The 22,248-nt window shown below is 40.8% G+C and overlaps 1 protein-coding gene across 1 annotated transcript in view; it reads left to right on the plus strand.

Annotated features, from left to right (window-relative positions):
* The first annotated feature begins 9,080 nt into the window (after positions 1-9,080).
* PELI2 (pellino E3 ubiquitin protein ligase family member 2) overlaps positions 9,081-22,248 on the plus strand; it is a 126,629-nt gene continuing 113,461 nt past the window's right edge. Inside the window, exon 1 of the mRNA XM_036736877.1 lies at positions 9,081-9,332. Coding sequence (XP_036592772.1) covers positions 9,256-9,332 — 77 coding nt within the window. The 5' untranslated portion in view covers positions 9,081-9,255. The remainder of the gene's footprint in view (positions 9,333-22,248) is intronic.

A 22,248-nucleotide genomic window follows, 5' to 3' on the forward strand; every position in this document is an offset into this window, starting at 1 on the left:
CTGTTCAAGGTGTCAATATTTTAACATCTAGTTTATACTACTGATTTTATATATTAATTGATGTTATTTATTAATATTACATTTTTGAAATTTTGCATGACTGTGGGCAATGGTGAGAAGATATTTCATTTGATGTGGTCCACCAATTCATACACTATGTAATAAAGTTCAGTCAGTAAACCTTTACTCTAGTTTATTTACATTATTGAGTTCTACTTAACCATGACAGACCTAGTTCTTCAGAAATATAAAAGATTAATTACATGACCACTAGATTATATTTGTTGTTTAGATCATTTAGGGTTTGAAATTTATGGAGTAAATCATGACGTGGAAAATATGTTAAACTCTAATGACATATGACTGGGCTATCAAAATGTGAATTTCAGTCTGTTATCTCAACATGAGAGTAACTTCAGAAATAAGTGGTCCTTTGCAATTAAGTAGATCCAAGTCATGAAACTTAGTTATGTAATAAACATTATTAAAACTTCCAGTTGTAAATTATTATTCTATTTTGAATATTGTGTGCTTATTGTATGATTATATTGTCTCTAAAGATAGAGAAAAAGTCAATTTATGTTAAATGTTAAATATCTATTTGGTCATATTGGAAAAAGTTTTACAGTACAATGATATACAAAGTAATTGCCTTTATTAGCAAATGGCAATTTACTTACATTCATCACTAACCTGAAGGTGTCCAAGATTTCACAAGGAATAGAAAAAGGTAACCTTAGTTTATTAGGTTATTAGAAGGGATTTACGATCTTGCCTTATTTCATACTTTAATGTCATTTGGTTCCATTTGAAATCATTGGTTTCTCTATTGTTCATGGAATACTTGTACTGCTTTGTTGAGCTCCTTAAAATTTAAGTGGTAAAAACAATTTTTCACTGCCATCTTCTCCTCTTGACAAGGAAGGAAATCTATAGCGACTATACCACAGTTATTAACACAAAGAATATGAAAAAATGGAAATAAGGAACCCTATGCATGTTGAAGTTTGAAACAAATTTTCTAGCATTTGCAACATCAAATACTCCTTTAGAGATTCCAGAAGAATGTCTGGGAAACTCAAACAACTCATTTGCTCACATGCATTATTAAATTAAAGGGGAAGATTATTGGTTATTAGATATTTGAAATAGATGATCAATTTTGGATTATCAGTAATTGGGTAAGGGATTTGGATACTGATTTTGGGATTATTATTTGATCTTTGGATATCTACTGGATAACTATTGGATACTTATTTTACCAAGAATGAGATAAAAATATTGCTACAGAGGCATTAAACTATTTTGCTAATTTATCAAGTACTTATGATAAATTTCAGTGTCACTCTGTATCTTTGAAATCACAGTGATGGAATACTGGGATGAGATAATTTTCCTGTAGAAATCAACTATTACCTAATTGTTGTATATACCAAGGTTTGTAATCCCCACTGCCCAAGAATGTTAACGTAAGGTATGGAGTCCTCTAAAGGAATACAGCAGGTGAATTCGTAGGCTGAGTGGGAACAGGCTCAGAGGACCTGATTCCAGGATCACTTTTCTCCATCCTCCCCTCAAAGCCAAATTTAGCTCCTCTTTACAAAAAGCAAAGGGGAAATTGATTATAATTGAAGCAATTAGAAAACAGTCGCTGCTTTTGTAATGAGAAGAGACTGACCAATGAGAGCTAATCCTTAGTACATATGCAACCTCCATATGAAAGCTTGCTGAGCCTGCTTTTATAAATGTGAGCTGGAGGAACCCTTTCCCTTTCCTCTTCAGAGTATGTGCAATTATCATCTGTTTTCTGTTGGCTTAATACTTGGTGACAAAAAGGCTTTGAATTGTCTACTGAGTAGGAATTCAGTGTACATACAAAAACTCAGTTGGACAAACACTTTCTCTCCTCCCTGCTGGTGTTCTGCTGTAATCCTTAATTGGGGAAAGGGGTAACAGCTGAAGAAGTAGCCCTAACCTGCTACCGGCTGCCTTATCTCCCCACCACTACCGTGTGTCTGTAAACACATGGTTACTTCTGTTTCTTCTCTCTTTGTTGTGTTTATTCTTTTCTGGTCTTAGGTAAATGAGTGCAAGTGACAGAATGTACCAGGATATGGCATTGTGACATTTGAAAGGTTGGAAGAGCCATAACATCTCCCTTCTATCTCCCTTACCCCATCAGAATTAGTAACTGTGGTAGCTGAGTCCGCTCATTGAGGAGCTAGCCTTGGAGAGTGACCTACTTGCCTCAGTTTAGCAGTTAATGGATACAGAAGTTGAGACACTATGTTTTATAAGCAAGGGACAGAAACTTAACCAGCTGCAGTGTCATACCCAGAAGTGAACCTGGTGGGGACACTTGCAAAGGGAAAAAAGGATCCCAGAGCTAGGAGGTATTTCTAGGGGAGTGGAGAATTGTTTTGTAGTAACCGCTTAAGTTTTAGTCCACTCTCCAAAGGGACTGAGTAGGTACCTCCATACAGGAAAGAGCAAGCTGCTCGTTTAAGATGTTGTACGTAGATCCTTGCTATATCTTCTCAGTAAATATCCCTTTATAAAAGTGCTTTTGACAGGAGTAACTCCATCTTAAAAACTGCCCTTTATCTAATATAAAATCACCAACTCCTTGATTGTCCTTGTACGTTAAAAATCATTGTCCTTGCTACTTCGATATTAAAACAGACAGTCCTTTTCTAGAATGATAGATTATCTCACCCACAAGGCCAATGTGAACAGAAGCTTATCAATGTACCCAAGGGGTTTATAAGCTTTCTTCAAACCATGAAAAGGGGAGCTGCTTTCTTAAAGGCATCTACCCAAGGTCATGTGCGTGTCTGTGTCTTCTGTGTTTTTTAAATAAATTTCTACAGGCCTGCTCTGAGGAAGAAGTTGAGAAAGGCATTAGCATCTGGGGAGAGGCAGAAAAGTCCTTGGGACATCATTCAAGTCATGGGGGTTGTTGTTGGTCCTTTGTGTACCATGATAACATTGGGGAGGTGATGCCATGACCAGCAAGTGTATTGGATTTAAATGAGGGAGGGCTGTGCAAAGTCACCAGCCTCATGCGGGATAAGTGGTGCAAAGCACCAATATGGAAAATGGAGCATTGGATGAGAAGAACAGAGTAGAAAGATGCGACTAGATCGTAGAGTAGTTGGAAGGGAGTATTATATCTAAGACAGGGGAGGGGAACCTGCAGCCTAGAGGCCACATGTGGCTCTCTAGGCCCTTGAGTGCTACCTTTTGAATCCAAACTTCACAGAACAAATCCCCTTAAGAAAACTGAAAATATAGGAAGAGGTGTGGTTTTGAAGTTTAGTCAACAAGCATTTATTAAATACTTACTACATGTCAGACAATGTGCTAAGCACTGGGAACACAAATATAATAAGCAAGAAAGATAGTCCCTGCCCTCAAGGAATTTATGTTCTAATGGGGGAAGACAACACATAAAAGGAAACTGGAAAAGGGAGAGGAATATGAAGATATGAAAGTACCCAGGCATGTTAAAGAAAGTCTGCAGCATCCCCAGTATACCTGAGAGAAGAATGAAGACATGATTGTTTTGGGTTGCCTCTTAAAAATGGAGGTTCTGGAAGGAACCAGCCAATTAGAGGGGAAGAACGCCTCTAATAAGATATCCACGGGTGGAGAGAAAGTTCCAAGGTAAAGAGGTTTCTGTAGCATGGCAGAGAAGGTCTGAAGAGTCAGGAATATAGCCTGGAGAGGAATGAAGGGTTTTAAATATCAAATAAAAGAGTTTATTTTTGGTCACGCAGAAAATTGGGAGCCACTGAGATTTATTGAGAAGTAGGGATAGCCAGGTCTGATTCAAGCCAGTAATTAAGTGGAACTAAAATGAAATAAGATACTTATAGATCATCCGGCACTTAACAAAAAAATAAGTTTACTTATTAATAGCATGGGAAGGATACCTCAGCAAAGATATGATAAAGAATCATGTAGATATAGCTTCCATCATCTCAATCTGAAAATAGGTCTAGTCAGAAGGGTGTGTTGGGTTAGAAGTGTGTGATCAGCTATATGGTAATGGTACATCTGCCAAGTCTAAGGAGAAGAGACTCCTCATGGGCTGGCCTCTTTATTCCCTAGGCACTTCTGTGTGCCTTGGGCAACTCCCTAGGATTTATCTTAGATTAAGATATTTGTGATCATGATCTTCCTTATTAGAAGGAGGTTTCAAATTAGAAATTTCCCAGACTACGCAGTGATGATGAAATAAAAAATCTTTCCCTTAGCTTTATGAGATAGGTAGGAAAGAATGCAAATGTAATTCCTGAACATTTAATAAATGAAATAATATTTGTAGAGTATTTTGTAAACCTTAAAGCACTATTTGAATGCTAGATATTATTATTATTATTTCATAAGGAAAATTATTATAATTAAGCTCATTTTAAAATTCATATCTAAGAAAAAATTTATTCTTGAAACAAATCCAGGTTGCTCATCTGCTCACAAGGCTTCAAATGTAATGGGGAGTCACCATCTTTATTCCTTCTGGTGAGTTGGAGAACCATCAGGCCTTACCATTTGCCCTGCCTCTATGGCCTCCAAACCTATAATATTGTCATTTGATGTGCTAATGTAACCTAAGAACCCCTGGGAATTGTCATCTGCCTTGTTGATGAACTTTCTTTTATGTGCTGTCTCCTTTGGCCCACCCTGGGCTTCTCCCCCTCCCCAGGTCAGATCCTTGAGAACAAGGACTGACTCAATTTTTCTATTTGTATCCCTTGAATTTAACACACAGTGTATGGAACAGAATAAGCACTTAATGAATGCTTTTTTCATATATTCATTGAAGCTATAATAAACTTTAATTTTTGTATTTTCTCTGCTTTTGGTCAATTTGTAAGATATTTCATAATGGAAGGTTCTCAGCTGAGAAGATTGGGAGAGGAGGAGAAATGGGAAGGAAATTTGAGGAGGCATAAAAAAGTTTGGAAATGACATTGTGGTGAGAAGGATAGTGAATTGATTGGGGGGACATAAAAAGATTGTCTTGGCACAGTAAGGACCCAGTTAAAATCATGTAACATAAATTTGTGGTGGACCCAGTTTTCATAATTTTCTTCAGCTTTGTTCAGCAGCATATGAGTAGGAGTGAAGGCAGAGGATGGTAGGCTTGGCAACCTGAGGCTTGGCAGGGCAAGATCTTCAATCAGATAAGGGGGCAAGGGACTTGAAAGAAGGAGAGTATAGAGGACTGGTTCGTCAAGGGGTCAGGATGAGGAATGGGGGAGAGTGCAGGCAATACAGGAATAATGACCTAAGAAAGAACTGTGGGATGGAAGGATTGGAGATTATGGTGAGGTTGAAGAAAAGGTTGGGGATGTAAGGCACAGGGAGAGGTGGAAGGACAATAGATTCTGATTAGGTAAGGGAATTTCAGAGTTCATAAACAGAAAGTAGAATACTTGTGGTGATGGCTAATCAAGGTTATGACCATCTTTGTAGGGGAGGTGGAGTGGAAGAGCAGGTCATGGGAAATGAGTAAATGTTCAAGAGTATGCATACATAGTTAAGTACTGGTGTAATTTCATTATCTATGGTGCCTTTAAGAATAATGTAATTTCTTTATCTCTTTAAATCATGTCTATTTTAACTGTTGCCCTGCCTGAGATCATGATTTCTACCCCTACTTTTGTGAGTTCACCTAAAGCATGATACATTTTTTCCCCCTCACTTTAACTGTGTGAATAGATTTCAAATCTATTCCTTATAAATAACATATTGTTGGATTTTGCTTTCTAAACCATTCTACACTTCCATTTTATGGGTGAGTTCATTCAATTCACTTTTACCGTTATGATTGCTAAATGTGTACTTCCTTTCATCTTACCCTCTCTTCCAGCGCTTTCCTCATATCCTGCTCTTTGCAAAGAAGGTGGTAGAAGAGGAAAATTGACATCTGCACTAGTGATGTGTAATTGAAGCTCTCTGCTTCTATTTCACTGCCCCTCCTCCCTTCCCTTTTCCAGATTGCTGAGTCTTTTGTCTTTTCTTTTAATCCCACTTTTAAGATTCCCCCCCACCAACTCCCCACCCCCAAGTTGAGGTTGGTTTTGTTTGTGACTCTTTCCCTCCTTGATTCTACTCACCTCTGGTCTCTTCAACTGGAATACTTGAAAGTCCTCTGTTTCATTAAAAATCTATTCTCTAACATTTTTCTTGCTAAGATTGTACTTAGTCCTCCAGGATAAATTAATCTTGGCTATAGGCCTTTATCTTTTGCCTTTTGGAATATTGTATTCCAATTTTTTTTCCTGCTTTGTCTTGCGTGATACTAACTTGGTTCTTTTGGTGTTTGAACTCTTTGTTTTTGGCTGCTTGCACACATTTTTATTAAAAAAAATTTTTTTTCCTTCACCAGGAGCTCAGGATTTGAGCTATGATATTTTTGGGAGTTTTCATTTTAGAGTTTTTCCAGGAATCAATTAGTGTAATCTTCCTATTTTCACTTTATTCTCCTGTTCTCATAAATTTGGTGAGTTTTCATTTATGGTTTCTTGAAATAAGGCATGGGTTTTTTGGGGTGGGAGTGGGGAAGGGTTATGGTTTTCATGCAGTCTTATGATTCTTAATGTATTCATTCTTCACATATTTTGGGGTCAGTTAGTTTTGAGAATAGATATTTCATTTTTTAGCCTTTCAACGTTGTTCTAATATTTATTTCGTGGAACCATTGTCTATTGTTATGGTCTTTATATCGTCTATTCTTGGACAGATAGGTGGCACAGTGGATATAGTGCTAGGCTTGGAGTCCTGAGTTCAAATGTGTCCTCTACCAGTACCAGTACAACCCCGGGCAAGTCACTTAATCCTGTTTACCTCAGTTTCCTCATTTGTAAAATGAGCTGGAGAAGGAAATGGCAAACCACTCTAGTATCTTTGCCAAGAAAATCCCAAATGGAGTCATGAAGAGTGAGACACAACTGAACAACAACATGGTCTATTCTGGTTTTCAGAGAGTCCACTATTTGGGCAATGTTTTCTACCTTCTAGTTTAATCTATTTATTCTGTTTCCAATTCTTTCCTTTAGAGCCTCCTATTTTACTTACAATTCTGTTTTTATTCTTGCTTTATTTTTTTTCAGGTTCTTCCTGTAGTTTTGACTAAGCTACTTTTTTTTTCTCCTCTGAGGATCTGCTTGTTAATTGTTGTGGAACTACTCTCTTCTGTGCTTCCTTCTTTGATGATTATTAACCCATGATATTTCTTAATATACTTGGTGTTTTCTTCTGTTTGATCACATCTCTAGTCTCAATCTCATTGATTTGCTATTCTGTGACAGGGTTAGGATGTATCCCTTCTCATGTACTTAGTCTGTAATCAAGCCCTGACTGTACTTTCCTGGCTTCCCGATACTGGCTTTTACTTTCCTTGCTGCGTTTGTACTTAGAGCACTGGCAGTCTTAAATAACCCTGCTCACGTCTCTGTGGTTAACTTTCCTTGATCAAGGCACCGCTGTGGTTTTCTAACCCTTCCCCCATCAGAGCACTGTAGCTTTTGTGTACTTTGGGGCTTCTGTTCGGGATGCTGTCTCAGACTGCTAGTTTATTTACTTGAGCTAGTGCTGGCTACTCTGGCAAGATCCTTCTTCCAGTGTCCACAGGTTTTGACTACCTTTGTGTGCAGTTCTGGGCTGGATAAAGGAGCTTACTGATAGTTTTCTTCGAATTTCTTGATCCCTATTCCACTATTCTTTTTCCAGATCACTTTTGGAATAAGAGGAGGAGACTCGGGCTCCGCAGATATTTCCCTTAGCCATCTTAAAGAAAATCTATAATGTTCCTCATTCCCAGAACTTTTTGAGTACTTAGTATATGTTAACTAAACAATCAATAATATGCATTTATTAAGTGGTTAATATGTGCTAGGCTTTTGGCTAAGAACTGAGGACACAAAGGCAAAAAACAATACAATACCGGATGAGGTAAAGGAACAGTCACTGAGATTTTTTTTTCTCATTCTGGAATAATTTTAAGCTACAATAATAGCTTTTCTGGAAAATATACAAGTTGACTATCATTATTATCTATCATTAACTCTTTTCAAAAAGCTGTACTTGAATAACTGCCCATGGTACTTAACGGCAAAATTTTCACTATTATCCCTTTAGCATGTGGTACCCTGCTAACTGCAAACTGGGATGCCCGATCTGTGCGATGATGATGTGGGAGAACTTCATGCGCCTCTCAAAACGCTACTCCACCTGGAGTCAAATTTTTGTAGTCTTCCCAGCAACCATCTATCAAGAGTCTTGCTCACCCCACGTACGTAGGAGTGTGTTTACGTGTGTGTTTTCTTTTAAATGCATTATACCATATTGTGGAGAACTTTTTTTTTTAAACCAAGGGCTGAATCGTCTGCGTTCCTTAAAGCTCCACGCATACTTTTTAACCCATTCGTTTCTCCCAATTCGCACCCTGCCTCCCTGCCTGCCCTCCAGCCCAGCTGGGTATCAGATATTCCACGTGCCTACCCTAAGTCCACATTCTCGAAGTTTAGAAAAGAATGAAAAAAATAGAGTTGTCCCTTTAAGAACCTCCTTTCCATTTTACTCTATGTTTACATAACATAGGGGACGATTCCAACGTCGACATCACGAGGGGGAGGCTGTTTCTTTTCTCTTCTTTCTTTTATTGGGGGGGCGGGGGGCGGTTGCGGGGTGGGGGGAGTGAAGCCTCCGCTGCCCCACGTGCTCCGGAAGGGGGAGTCCCGTCAGCCCCGAGTCACTCCCGGGGCCGCACTTTCTTCGGGGGCGGGCTCCGGGTGGCTGCCTGCGGCCGGAGGCGGGGGTGGCTCCGCCGGGCCGCGGTTCGCTCCTCCCCCGCCCGCGCGTCTCCGCGGCTTTGCTGCGCTCCTCCTTCGGCTGGCAGGTCGCTGGTCGTCCGCTCGCCTCGGGCCCCGTCGCTCCGGGACTGCCGCTGGGCTTCGCGTTGCGGCCGCCTCGGGAGGAGCGCGGGCTCGGTCCAGGGTCCCGGCGGGCGCGAGGGCGCGGAGCCCGGGAGCCAAGACGGAGCCGCTCGGGGACTGGCCGCCCCGCGGCCCCCTCGCCGCCGTCCCTTTCCCCAGCTCCCTGGCTCCTTTCTCCGTATGGGATTGTAGCCGCGGCGCGGACCCGGCGGGGATCGCGGAGGAAGCGGCGGCGCCTGGGGGGCCGGAGCCGCTGGAGCCCGCGGAGGACGAGGACCAGGAGGACGAGGAGAGAGCCGATCGCGGCTCCATGTTCGCCCCCGGTCCGGAGGAGCCCTGCGCCCCCAGCAAAGAACCGCGCAAATACGGAGAGCTCGTGGTGCTGGGGTGAGTGAGGGCCCTCGAGCGCCACCCCCACCCCGGGGAGCCCCTCGGGGATCGGGGTTCATTAAGCGCCTACTGTGTGCCGAGCTCTGCGCTGAGCGCTGGGGATACAAAGAAAAGCGAAGGACAGCTCCTGCCCTCGAGGAGCTCCCAGTCCGGGGCAGACGGCGCGCAGGCGACTGCGTGGTGCCACTGAGCTGCGTGCCGGAGAGAGGGGAGACACCCGCCGGGGCGGGGGGCGGGCCGAGAGTTAGGGGCCGAGGCGGGGGTCGGGAAGGGCTTCCTGCAGAAAGTGGCGGTCCGGCTGGGGCCATTGTAGGGCAAGGATGAAAGGCACGAGTCCCCCTTGTGTGTCTTTCATTCGTGGGAGTCTCCTTCCCAGCTCCCTCGAATGTGCGGTGCCCGGGGAAGTGCGTGTACGGGGGCCGGGGCGGGGGGAGGCTTATGTGGGAACTTCTACCTTGTTTCTGGGCCTCTCGGGCTGCTCTTGGGGTATGGAGGGATGGGTGTGTGTGTGTGTGTGTGTGTGGCGGGGGGGATGGATGGGGGTGTGTGTGTGCGTGTGTGTGGCGGGGGGGATGGGGGTGTGTGTTTGTGTGTGTGTGTGTGTGTGTGTGTGTGTGTGTGTGGCGGGGGGGGGGGGGTGTTACTGCTCTGCTTCTCCATCTAAATCGCCAAGCCTAAATTTTTTCCCTCCTCCTCTTCTTTCTCCTCTCCTTTCTCCTCTTCTTCCTCTTTCTCCCTATCTCTTTCCCCTCTCCCCGTCTTTCTCCTCTTTCTCCTTCCTCCTTCCTCCTCTCTTTTTCTTTTCCCCCTCTCTTCCTCTTTTTCATCTTTTTTCCTGTCATCTTTCTCCTCCTTTCATCCCTCCTCCTTCCTCTTCCTCCTCTCCTCATCCCCCCCCCCCCTTTTCCTCTCCTCTTCCTTTGGGATAGGAAGTCTAGGGAAGTTCGAGAGCCGGAGGATTAGTGAGGATGTGAACTGGAGGGGGAGGGCGGAACAAAGTTTGTGTGACTCGCTGGAGGACCAGGTATGGGGGCTGGCGGAGAGGCGGCGGCGGACTGGGGTTACTGTGCATCGCCGGAGGACCAGGTCCTGGGGCTAGATTAGTAGCGAACTGCCTTGGCGTGGGGGGGGGGGGTGTGGGGGTGTATGTGCGCGGAATAAGGTTACTGCGGATGGCCGGCAGGTTCAGGGGCTGGAGGATTAGCAGTGATGCGGCTTTGTCTGCTGCTGTGTCGGAGACCCCGGGTCTGGGAGGTGGAGAGTTTATGAGGTGCCCTGGGAAGAACTGCTCTGGGAGGGAGGGTTGGGGGCGATTCGTGCTGTCCACGGGAAAATGAGACTTCGAGTATTGCTGGCTGTTTATTTTTTCTTTTGGGCACCATCGCCCCCTTTCCTGCTGTGCTTTTTATTTAGTGGGTTCAGACAGACAGATGCTGAGACTCTTTGGGATGGGTACTAATTTGCTACCCAACTTGGAAAGCAGAGGGCAATTACCCACACATATTGTTATGGTGGCGGGAGTGGTTACAGTCTGGGGAAGGCCCCGTGGTGAACTGTCTGGACCAGACCCGCTGGCTTGGCCTTCTGTGAACTCTGCCCCATTGGGTGTTTACGAGTTCAGTGGGTACAGGAGTTAGGAGTTGGCAACTTCTGGATTTGTGGTGCCCGAGGTCAGGGCCGGGCCGGGAATGGGAGCCGGGCTGTGTTCTTTGGACGCTAGCGCTTCTTCTCGAAGCTGGGTGATATCCCCAGGAGGGGCGCTCATCAGGAGTGAGCGAGACCCGGCTCTCAGACAGGGCGGCAGCAGCTCTGTCCTCTCTACTGGTGAAGATCATGGTTTGAAGATAGTGATTATCCGTAATCATTAAACTGAAGCAATTAGAAACCTCTTTCTTTCTGCTTCCTTGTCACATTTTCCATTATTTATCCTTAATAAATAGATAAAGGGCTGTATGGGATAAAATGGGTAGTGAAAGGGCGCTGTTTTGGGAGGCAGAAGATAATAGCAACGTGGATTAGGCTCTCGAGTGGAAATATTTATTTTCTTGTTTAGATATAGAATTCTGAGTTTTGTTCTTTTTTAGTTAAAATAATATGAAACATTTTTTTTTTCAGGACATCATAGATACTGGTAAGGAAAAGATACATAGGCAAAATAAAAGGCTTCTGATTTGGTTATCAAAAAAGCTCAATTATTCTGCAGAAGTAATGCCGTACGTACACTTTAAGGTTCATTTGATCCCCATAACATCCATGTGATAGAGGTATTAGACACATTATTAGACCTTTTTTACATATGAGAAAACAGAAGTTTGGGGGAGTTAAGTGAAACTTGCCCATGGTCACACAGTTAGTAAGTTTTTGGAAATGGGATTTGAGTTTAGGTCTTTTCTGACTCCCAGGTTCAAAGAGAGCCCTTGTTCTCTGTATGCAGTCTTTATTTTGATAGCTGAACTTCTTCAAGCACCACTTAAAATACAGTTTTTCTTACAAAAATGTATTTGAACTTTACAACAGAGAAACATATATGATGGAATTCTAGACAAGTTACAACACAGTACTTTCAAGTTCTCACTCTTTTTGCCCCTTCTCTATTACTGGAATGTTGTTAGCATTCACCATTTTTAGGCAGATTTCAAGATAAGAGTTTTCCTTCATTACAAAAAAAATTGCATTAAAAATGTTGTGAATGGTAGAGATGTGGGAGATGACAGAAAGCATTCAGTCCTGACTTTTGAACTGTTTTTCATGCCTGTTAAAACTAACCATTTTGTTGGTGGATAGGAACATTTGTATGACTGGATTGGAAGTAAATTTAGCTGAACCTGTTATGAAAGATTCTTCAGAGCTCGCTTGCTTTCTCTTTCTGTATGTGTGTGTGTGTGTGTGTGTATGTATATATATGTGTGTATATGCATATGTATATGTGTATATATATATTTGAGGAATCAATAATGAAATGTTTCAAAGAAACACTAAGTTTATAATGAAAATGGAGGGTATGCTGTAACTGAAGAATACTTTTTATTCTGTGACATACTATGTTTAATCATTAAATAAGCTACATAAATTGACACCCAATGAATATTTGTTTACATTGTTAGAAAATATATTTCTTTTTCTGATAACTTTGCCAGTAGGAATAAAATTTTGTTTAAATTGATTAAACTTACAGATAGCTTACCTGAAAAAGTTGAGAGGTATTCGTTGCCTTCATTCATCACTTCTGAAAGTGGAGGCCCATTTTCTGCTTGAAGACCACTTTGCTTTTCAGTCGTGTCCAACTCTTTGTGACCCTGTTTGAGGTTTTCTTGTCAAAAGATACTGAAGTGGTTTCCCATTTCCTTTTCCAGTTCATTTCACAGATGAGGAACTGAGGCAGACAGGATTGAGTGGCTTGTCCAGGGTCACACAGCTAGTAAGTATCTGAGGCCACATTTGAATTTGGAAAGAAGAGGCATCCTCACTCCAGGCCCTCCATTCTGTCTTCTGTGCCATCTAGCTGCTCCTTGAAGACCTTTAGTGATGAGAAACTATCTTCCATTTATCTTTATTTCCTTCCTGTCCTTTTTTGCCTCCTTCTTAACTCTTCCCCCGCCCATTTCTTCCCCTCTAGACCATTTAAAATTTTTGGACAGTGCTAATTGGGAGGTTTTTTTCCCCTTTTATTTAATCAGAAGCTAGGTGGTGCAATAGAATACTGGGTCTGAAGTCAAGAAGATCTGAGTTCAAACCTTACCCTTAGACCCCTGACTAGCTGTTGGGCAAGTCACTTGATCTCTCTCCTTCCATACGTCTTCAACTATAAAAGGAGGATGATAATGACATATACCTACCAGTGTTTTTATGAGGTTCAAATGAGATAATACAGTGCCTGGCACATGGTAGCGCTTATTTCCTTTCTTCCTTCCTACTCGAAATTTACATCCTAGTAATTCCCATGCTTTGGTCCTAGTTCTGCCTTTTTGGCAAAAGCAGAACGAATTTAAACCTTTTCACTTTATATATTTGTTCATTAAGGAAATAAAGATCTCTCTTACACTGCCAAAAAAATCTTCATGAGGCATAAGTCTCATTATATTACTTCCTTGCTTAAAAACCTTCAGGGGCTCCCAATGGTCTCCAGGATAAAATGCACATTCCTTAGCATGGTATTTAAAACCTTAAAATCTATTTCAGTTTGGCTTCATTCTGTTTTTTCAACCTTTATCACACACTACTACTTCTCTTCATGTGCCAAATTGAACTGGTAGCTGTCTCAGACTCAACATGTCATTTTTTCTGCCATTTTGTAGGAAGAGGATTTACCCAAACTGCACAATATGCTGAATGTTCTTCCTTCTCCTTCATCTCTGCCTTTTGGAATATTTGGTGTGGTGACTTTACTTTGTCACACATCAAGTGCTTACCCTTTATCCCTCCCCTTAGTGCTTTTCCTAGAACACTTGGTCTTATCTCTCTTGCTCATCATCTGTTTAAATTTGTTCTGTTTTTGGCAAAAAGGTAGAACTGTGACCAAAGTGTGGGAATTATTGGAATCTAAATTTAGATTAGGAAGGAAGAAACAAAGTAAGTACCACTGTGTGCCAAGCATCGTGCTATGTCGTTTGACCCTTACAAAAACGCTGGTAGGTAAGTGTTCTTACTCTCCTTTTACCTTGTGCTGTATTTACATGTTGTACAAATTATGTCTACCTGGAAGAATGTTGGCACCTTGAGGGTAAAGGTAGGGGCGATTTTTTTCCCCCATAATAGTCCCCAATGCTTAACAATGCTTTGCACATAGTAGTTCTCAACAGATGTTTTCTGAATTAAATTGAATTGAGTTTTCATTGTTGACAAAGTTATGGCTATTAGTAATTTGAAAGTCTCAAAACTCTTAACCCTTTAAATGCCTATTGGTGTTAAGTCTTTTTTCTGTTTTCCAAATGGAAACATTTAGGGACTAGATCAACTCAAAGTCCAGTTCTGTAGCTTGAAAGTTCTCTGAAAACATAGTAAAATTTATGCATTATAAAATAAACAGATAAAATAAGCATTCTAAAGAAGGGCTGTTACAGTTTACAGTAAGGCAGTCGTGTTGTTGGAGGCTCAGATGCCTTTATATTAATTCATAAAAATCACAAAACAGTATCATAGTTAAGACCCTGTTGTGTCAATTGCTTAATTAACATTTAGGTTTAAAAAGCAGTTCACCATTTGTATTGAGTGGTTTATTTACTGTATTATTAAATTGTTCAAAGAACCTATCGGATAATTAAATTTTGAATACTCATTTTTTCAGCTGTTGGCTGAGAGGTGATATTCAGTGGAATTAAGTGCCTCAAAGATGAACAAGGAATAGTTGAAAGTAAAACAGAAGCCCCCACAAAAAAACTGAAAAAACAATCTAGGGTTCTGAATTTTTGTATATTCTTAAAATTCCACTGATAGAATTTAAATAGGGAAACTTCTTGTGTATTAATGTTCCAAACCTTTCCCCAAGCCTATCACCTTCTGTCTCTCAGCAGAGGACTTTGCCTCTACTTTATTGAATTTTTAGTTCTCTCCTGTCCCCTAATTTTATACCTTAAACACTTCCTAATCAGCCCCAATTTTTTTTTATCCTTTGTGTTCTTAATCTCAACTGGGACTGTCTCCTTAGCCGTGGGTCATTACATTAGTCACTTCTCCCTTAATTTCTCCCTATCTCCTGGCTCCTTCCCCTTAACTGGGTCTCTGCCAGCAGGGTGGCTTCAGTCTTCTGGGGTCATGATTGTTTCGTGCATTCAGTACAGTTCTTAAATCTTTCAGGTTGACCTTCATAATTTGTAGTCAGTGTATAAATTGTTCTAGAACTGCTTACTTCACTCAGTAGCATTTCATTGGTAGATTTTTCTGAATTCATCTCTTTAATAATTTCTTACTGCATAAATAATATTCCATTTTATTTGTCATATCACAGGAGTTTATTTATCACTGCTTGTAGCATTTTTGCCCCCTTTGACCTGGAACCTCTGTATTTTACCTATGACATTTGGGGATTTTTTCAGGAGGTGTCTTGTTGGATTGTTCCTTATTTTTGTTTAGCTTCCTGATTCTGGCAAATCTAGTCATTTTAATTTATGATTTCTGGAACTACTGTATCCTAGTTTGTTTATTTTCTGCTATAATTTTCAAGGGTAATGATTTTTTATGTTATCTCTCCTTGCCTTGTTTTCCAGGCCAGTCATGTTTTATAGTAAATGCCTCACATTTTCTTCTGTTCTTTTGATTAGGAAAAGCATTTCCTGTTGTTTTCTGTAGTTAATGACATCTATTGGTCAGTTTTATTTTTTTATGGGTACCACTACTTGTATAAGATTTTCCATCTTCTGCCCTAAGCTTTATTTTCCTTTCAATTCTTTATTCCAAAGCTCTTATTTAATTTGCATGATTCCATTTTTTATCCCTTGTTTAATTTCTTCCAGGTACTCTTGTAGTCTTTGTGGCCAAACTGTCTTTTCCCCTGAGTCTCTGCTGTGTTTGTTTTACTTCTTGTTTATCTCCTGCCCTTAATATTTCTTCATGGTGTTCCATATTTTTGTTTTACTCATTTGGATTGTTGTGTGAGTTCTAGTCTCTACCACCTCTTGTCCTCTTAGTCTGTTTGGTCTTGACAATTTTCTGGGCTCCTTCCTCACCTCTGCCTTCCCTGGTATGACTGTTCTCAAACTTTGGCAATTTTATTTGTCCCTCCCCACCCACCCCGTTTTATATTCAGCTGTTCCCCTTCTAGGGTTGTGGCTGCCATAGAGCATTCCCCCTGAGACTTCCCACCTCTGATTGTTGCCAGAGGCAACTTCTACCTTCCCCTCCTATTCTCTGGGCTTCCATATGACACTTTAAAATTTATAAAGCGTTTTCCTCACAATCGTATGAAGTAGGTAGTTGTAATATCATCCTTGTTTTGTAGATGAGGAAACTAAGGTTTCTTTGTATCTTTCATAATCAAAGCTGAGATGTAGAAATGAAAGGTAACAAATATTATGGGACCCTTCATCAGATGGGAAGATAAGAGACTACAAATAGAGTCCCCAATTTTTGATATCCTATAGAGTCATCCTGCTAAAGGTTTTGTTAACAAATGTTCTGAGACCTGTAATATTTAATTTTAACATAATTAATCAGAAAGGTGAAGTTATTGCTACTAGAGGAAAATTAACCAGTGTCCTGGGGAAAAATAAACTGGTGGATTTCATTGGTTATTAATTTTTCAGCTTCTGTTAGGTGAACCAAATAAAAATGTCAGTATAAATAGTTAGAACTGGAATTTGAAACCCAGCTAGTGAAAACTCACTAGACTCTAGGAATTGGTTTTCACAGAATCATAGAACAACAGAATTGGAAGGTATTTCAGAGGTGACTGTATCCAACTAACATCTGAACAGAATTCCCTTTTATAACATCCCCAACATAGGGTTATTGGTGTTTGTTTAAGAACTCTATGAGGAGAGCACAACAGCACTCAAGGCCATTTCACTTTTGGAGAGAACTCTGTAGTTTTTCCTGCCACCTAACCTAAGTTTTCCTTTTCACAGCTTTTACCCATTGCAGCTACTTCTGCTCCCTGGGACCAAAAAGAACAAGTTTAATCTCTCTTTCTTGTGAATAGCCCTTCTGATAATTAAAGACAACTAACAGGTCCCTCTTAAGTCTTCGTTTCTTTAGGGTAAGCATACTCATTTACTTCAAGTGAAACTCATAGCATGACTTGAGGCCCATCACCTTCCTGGTTGCTGTCTTCTGGTTGTTCTCGATTATCAATGAGGTTATCTGTATCATTCCTAAAATGGAAGTGGGTGGTGCCCAGACTTGAACACAGCACTGCAGATGTGGTCTGACAAGGGAAGAGCATAGTAGAGATATCACTCCCTTGTATTAGACACCGCATTGCTTATTGTAGATAAACACTTAAATAATTGCCTGGCACTGTGCTTAAGGCTGGAGATACAAATACAAGCAAGTAGGACAGTACCCATACTCCCAGGAGTTTACATTCTAATGGGGGAATTCAGTACAGCTTGGGATGCTGGAATTGGAGGGGGCAGTGAAGGAGTTTGAAGGATACATTTGCACAGTCAGTGAGGCAGTTTAAGAGAAGTAGGAGTCAAAGTGAGGTGAACAGTAATGACCACGACTGGGTGTTGAGCTTGTAAAAACACCCTTTTTTTTTTTAAGATGAACTGTTTTTCTCCCCCTTCTTATAATTTTGAAGGTTATTATTTGAACCTATAAAGACTTGACATCAATCTCTGTGAAATTTCATCTTACTAGAATTAGACCAAAATTCTAGCTTACAATTCTATATTCTTTCTGAATCTTGAATGTCACCCAACCTGTGTTGATCTGGCTCTGTGTTTTTGTAAACTTCATAAGCGTGACAGTTATCACATAGCTAAACACAGATTATGGGGCCATTCCAATAAAGCAGGGGTCCTTAATCTGGGGACTGTTAATTTATTTTTAAAAAATATTTTGTTTATTATATTAAGTATAATTAGGTTTTTTTGCAACTATGTATTTTATTTGAGGCATTTAAAATATTCTGTGGAAGAGCATAAGCTTCCCTCGACTGCCAAAGGGGCCATGACACAAAAATCAATCAATCAATAAGCATTTAAAAAATATCCATAGGGTGTCCACATAGGCAAAAATGCATATTTTGAAATATTTGGAATATTAACATACCTTAGCCCTCTTGACTTCTTTTTTCTGGGGTATGCTAAAGGAGAAGGTGTACTCAATGAAAATCACAGATGCAACATAGTTGATTGAACACATAAAGAGTGAATGTGCTAAAATTGATGGCAATGTGGAGTTATTGCATCGAGTTCACGTGAATCTTGCAAAGTGCATCAACCTTTGCATCACAAATGATGGAAATTATATTGAAGATCTTATTTGTTAATATTCCAATTAAATAAAATGTTGAAAATTTCATTCCTGAGGTGGGGCGGAGCCAAGATGGCAACTGGAAAGCAGGGACTTGCATGAGCTCCCCACCAGGTCCCTCCAAAAACCTATAAAAAATGGCTCTGAACAAATTCTAGAAATGCAGAACCCATAAAATAGCAGAGGGAAGCAGGGATTCAGCCCAGGACAGCCTGGATGGTGGCTGGATGAGGTCTTTCGCGCATGGAGTGGAGGGGAGTGGAGCTCAGTGTGAGCAGCGGCAGGACCAACCAGAACAGGCCCTAGCGCTGTGAATCAGTGATCTGTGGCAGCTACCAGACTTCTCAACCCACAAACACCAAAGACAACAGAGAAGGTTAGTGGGAAAAGCTGTGGGGTACAGAGTAAAAAGGGTTTGCGGTTCAGCCACCGCCCCAGGGGCAGCAGGGGTGGTGCAGCTACAGAACTACAGCTGCAGTTGCTTCTGGCCCCAGGCCCACCTGGTAGGAGGAATTAAGTGGCGGATCAGAGCAGGAGTGCAGAGCGTGCTTAAGATTTGCATCAGGTCAGGGTTGGCGGTTCTTGGGGAAGGAGGAGTGCTGGTGTGGCAGAGCTGGCTGTATAGAAATAGCTCTGAAAACAACAGCGCATTCCCTCAAGCTTCGAACAAAGTACTCTTTACAAGCAGTCATACCCTGCTAAAAACTCAAGGGTCAAGTAAGTTGGCTGGGAACATGGCCAGGCAGCGAAAACGCACCCAGATTCAGTCTCAGACTTTGGAATCTTTCTTTGGTGACAAAGAAGACCAGAACTTACAGCCAGAAGAAGTGAACAAAGTCAAAAAGCCTACACCAAAAGCCTCCAAGAAAAACATGAACTGGTCTCAGGCCATGGAAGAGCTCAAAAAGGATTTGGAAAAGCAAGTTAGAGAAGCAGAGGAAAAATTGGGAAGAGAAATGAGAAGGATGTGAGAAAACCATGAAAAACAAGTCAATGACTTGCCCCCCCCCCCAAAAAAAATACTGAAGAAACCAACACTTTAAAAAATACACTAACTCAAATGGCAAAAGAGCTCCAAAAAGCCAATGAGGATAAGAATGCCTTGAAAGGCAGAATTAGCCAAATGGAAAAGGAGGTCCGAAAGACCACTGAGGAAAATACTACCTTAAAAATTAGACTGGAGCAAGAGGAAGCTAGTGACTTGAGGAGAAATCAAGATATTATAAAACAGAACCAAAGGCATAAAAAAGTGGAAGACAATGTGAAATATCTCTTTGGAAAAACCACTGACCTGGAAAATAGATCTAGGAGAAATAATTTAAAAATTATTGGACTACCTGAAAGCTATGATCAAAAAAAATAGCCTAAATATCATCTTTCAAGAAATTATCAAGGAGGACTGCCCTGATATTCTAGAGCCAGAGGATAAAATAGATATTGAAAGAATCCACAGAGTGCCTCCTCAAATAGATCCCAAAAAGAAAACTCCTAGGAATATTGTCGCCAAATTCCAGAGCTCCCAGATCAAGGAGAAAATACTACAAGCAGCCGGAAAGAAACAGTTTGAGTATTGTGGAAAAATAATCAGGATAATACAAGATCTAGCAGCTTCCACATTAAGAGACCGAAGGGCTTGGAATATGATATTCCGGAGGTCAATGGCGCTAGGATTAAAACCAAGAATCACCTACCCAGCAAAACTGAGTATAATACTTCAGGGTAAAGTATGGATTTTCAATGAAATAGAGGACTTTTAAGCATTCTTGAGGGAAAAACCAGAGCTGAATAGAAAACTTGATTTTCAAACACAAGAATCAACAGAAGCATGAAAAGGTAAACAAGAAAGAGAAATCATAAGGGACTTACTAAAGTTGAACCATTTTGTTTACATTCCTACAAGGAAAGATGATTGTTAGTAACTCATGAGACCTTTCTCAGTATTAGGATAGCTGAAGCGAATATACGTGTATATATAGACAGAGGGCACAGGGTGAGTTGAATATGGAGGGATGATATCTAAAAAAATAAAATTAATGGATGAGAGAGGAATATATTGAGAGGGGGAGAAAGGGAGAGATAGAATGGAGTAAATTATCTCACATAAAAGTGGCAAGAAAAAGCAGTTGTATTGGAAGGGAAGAGGGGGCAGGTGAAAGGAAATGAGTAAATCTTGCTCTCATGAGATTTGGCTTAAGGAAGGAATAACATAGACACTCAATTGGGTATCTTACACTACAGAAAAGTAGGGGGGAAGGGTAGAAGGGGGAGATGATGGAAGGGAGGGCAGATTGGGGGAGGAGGTAATCAAAAGCAAACACTTTAGAAAAGGGAAAGCGTCAAGGGAGAATATTGAATAAAGGGGGACATTATAATAGGATGGAAGGAAATATAGTTAGTCTTTCACAACAAGACTGTTATGGAAGTGTTTTCATAATGATACATGTGTGGCCTATGTTGAATTCCTTGCCTTCTCAAGGAGGGTGAGTGGGGAGGGAAGAAGGGAGAGAATTGGAACTCAGAGTTTTAAAAACAAATATTAAAATAAAAATTTTTCTTACATGCAACTGGGAAATAAGATATACAGGCAATGGGGTATAGAAATCTATCTTGCCCTACAAGAAAGTAAGGGGAGAAGGGATAGGGGCAGGGAGGGGAAGAGAGGACAGACTGGGAAAGGGACAATCAGAATACATGCCACCTTGGGGTGGGGAGGTTAGAGATGGGGGAAAATTAGTAACTCAAAATATTGTGGAAGTGAATGTTGAAAACTAAAAATAAATTTTAAAAAATGCAGGCTTTTGCTGAAAAAAAAAAGTTATGTAACTTTAAGTCAATTGTTTGTCTCAGCCTCATTTTTTCCTTTGAAAATGATGATGATATTAAAAACAACCTACTCATCCCTTCATTTAAGTAGTGTTATTACTCTCATATTGATAGCTTGTTTCTGTCATTATGGGCCCAATTTGTTAAGATGAAACGTAGTAGCTATACAGTGAAGTCCTCCATTGTTTTCGAAAGCTCACAGAATGGAAAGAATGTAGCTGGACAGAAGTAAATGGGAAAAAAGTGGGAGTTTTCATGGATTGTAAGCTCAATATGGGTCAATACACTATGATTTCACATCTAGAGAAAGGAATATGATGTTGCATTATTTTCATGGAAGTATAGTGTTCAAAATAGAGCAGATGAGAGTCCTCCCATTGTGTTTTGCTCTGGCCAGTGTACATATGAATTATTGTATTCAATTCTGGCCACTGCATTTTAGGAGAGATACATGGAAAAACTGAAGAATGCTTAGAAGATGGCCAGATTAGGAATCTGGAAATCTTGACTTGTGAAGATTAGTTGCAGGAACTCATATATTTAGCCTGGATGAGAGAAGACTTAGAGGGGCATGATAACTATTGTCAAATATTTAAAGGGTTGTCATGTAGAAGAGGGATTGTACTTGTTCTCCTTGACCCTGAGGCTGGAAGTGGAGTCAGAATTAAAACCAGTCTGTTTTGACTTGCAAGTGAATTGGATTTAAATGAGGGAGCATTGTGCAAAGTAACTAGTCTCATTTTCTCCATCTGGGTCCAGTGGCAAGACATAGGTTAGGACAAATGGAGATAACCCTGGATAGGTTAGGACAAATGGAGATAACCCTGGATGCTGTGGGAGGGAGATCTTGGCCTTTTTAAACTAAGGCCTTTCCCACGTTTCAGTTTGACTGAGGCAATGCCCATTCAGTGATTAGGGCTAGGTAAGAAATGAGGCAAAGAATGACCTCTTTTACTTAGATGGAACTATCAGGGAGGTAGACTTCATCTCAGTATAAGGAACAATTTTATTCCTTATCCTGAGAAATCCTAACACTTAGAGCTGACTAAAGGTGGACTTGGAATACTTTGACAAGTAGCAAGTTCCTCATCTTGAGAGGTATTTAGTGGAGACTGAATGACCTGTTGGAAAGTTATAGAGGGCAGAGATGGACCAGATGACCTTTAACATCCCTCCT

Source organism: Trichosurus vulpecula, chromosome 8 (assembly GCF_011100635.1).
Source record: "Trichosurus vulpecula isolate mTriVul1 chromosome 8, mTriVul1.pri, whole genome shotgun sequence".
Classification (NCBI taxonomy): Eukaryota; Metazoa; Chordata; class Mammalia; order Diprotodontia; family Phalangeridae; genus Trichosurus; species Trichosurus vulpecula.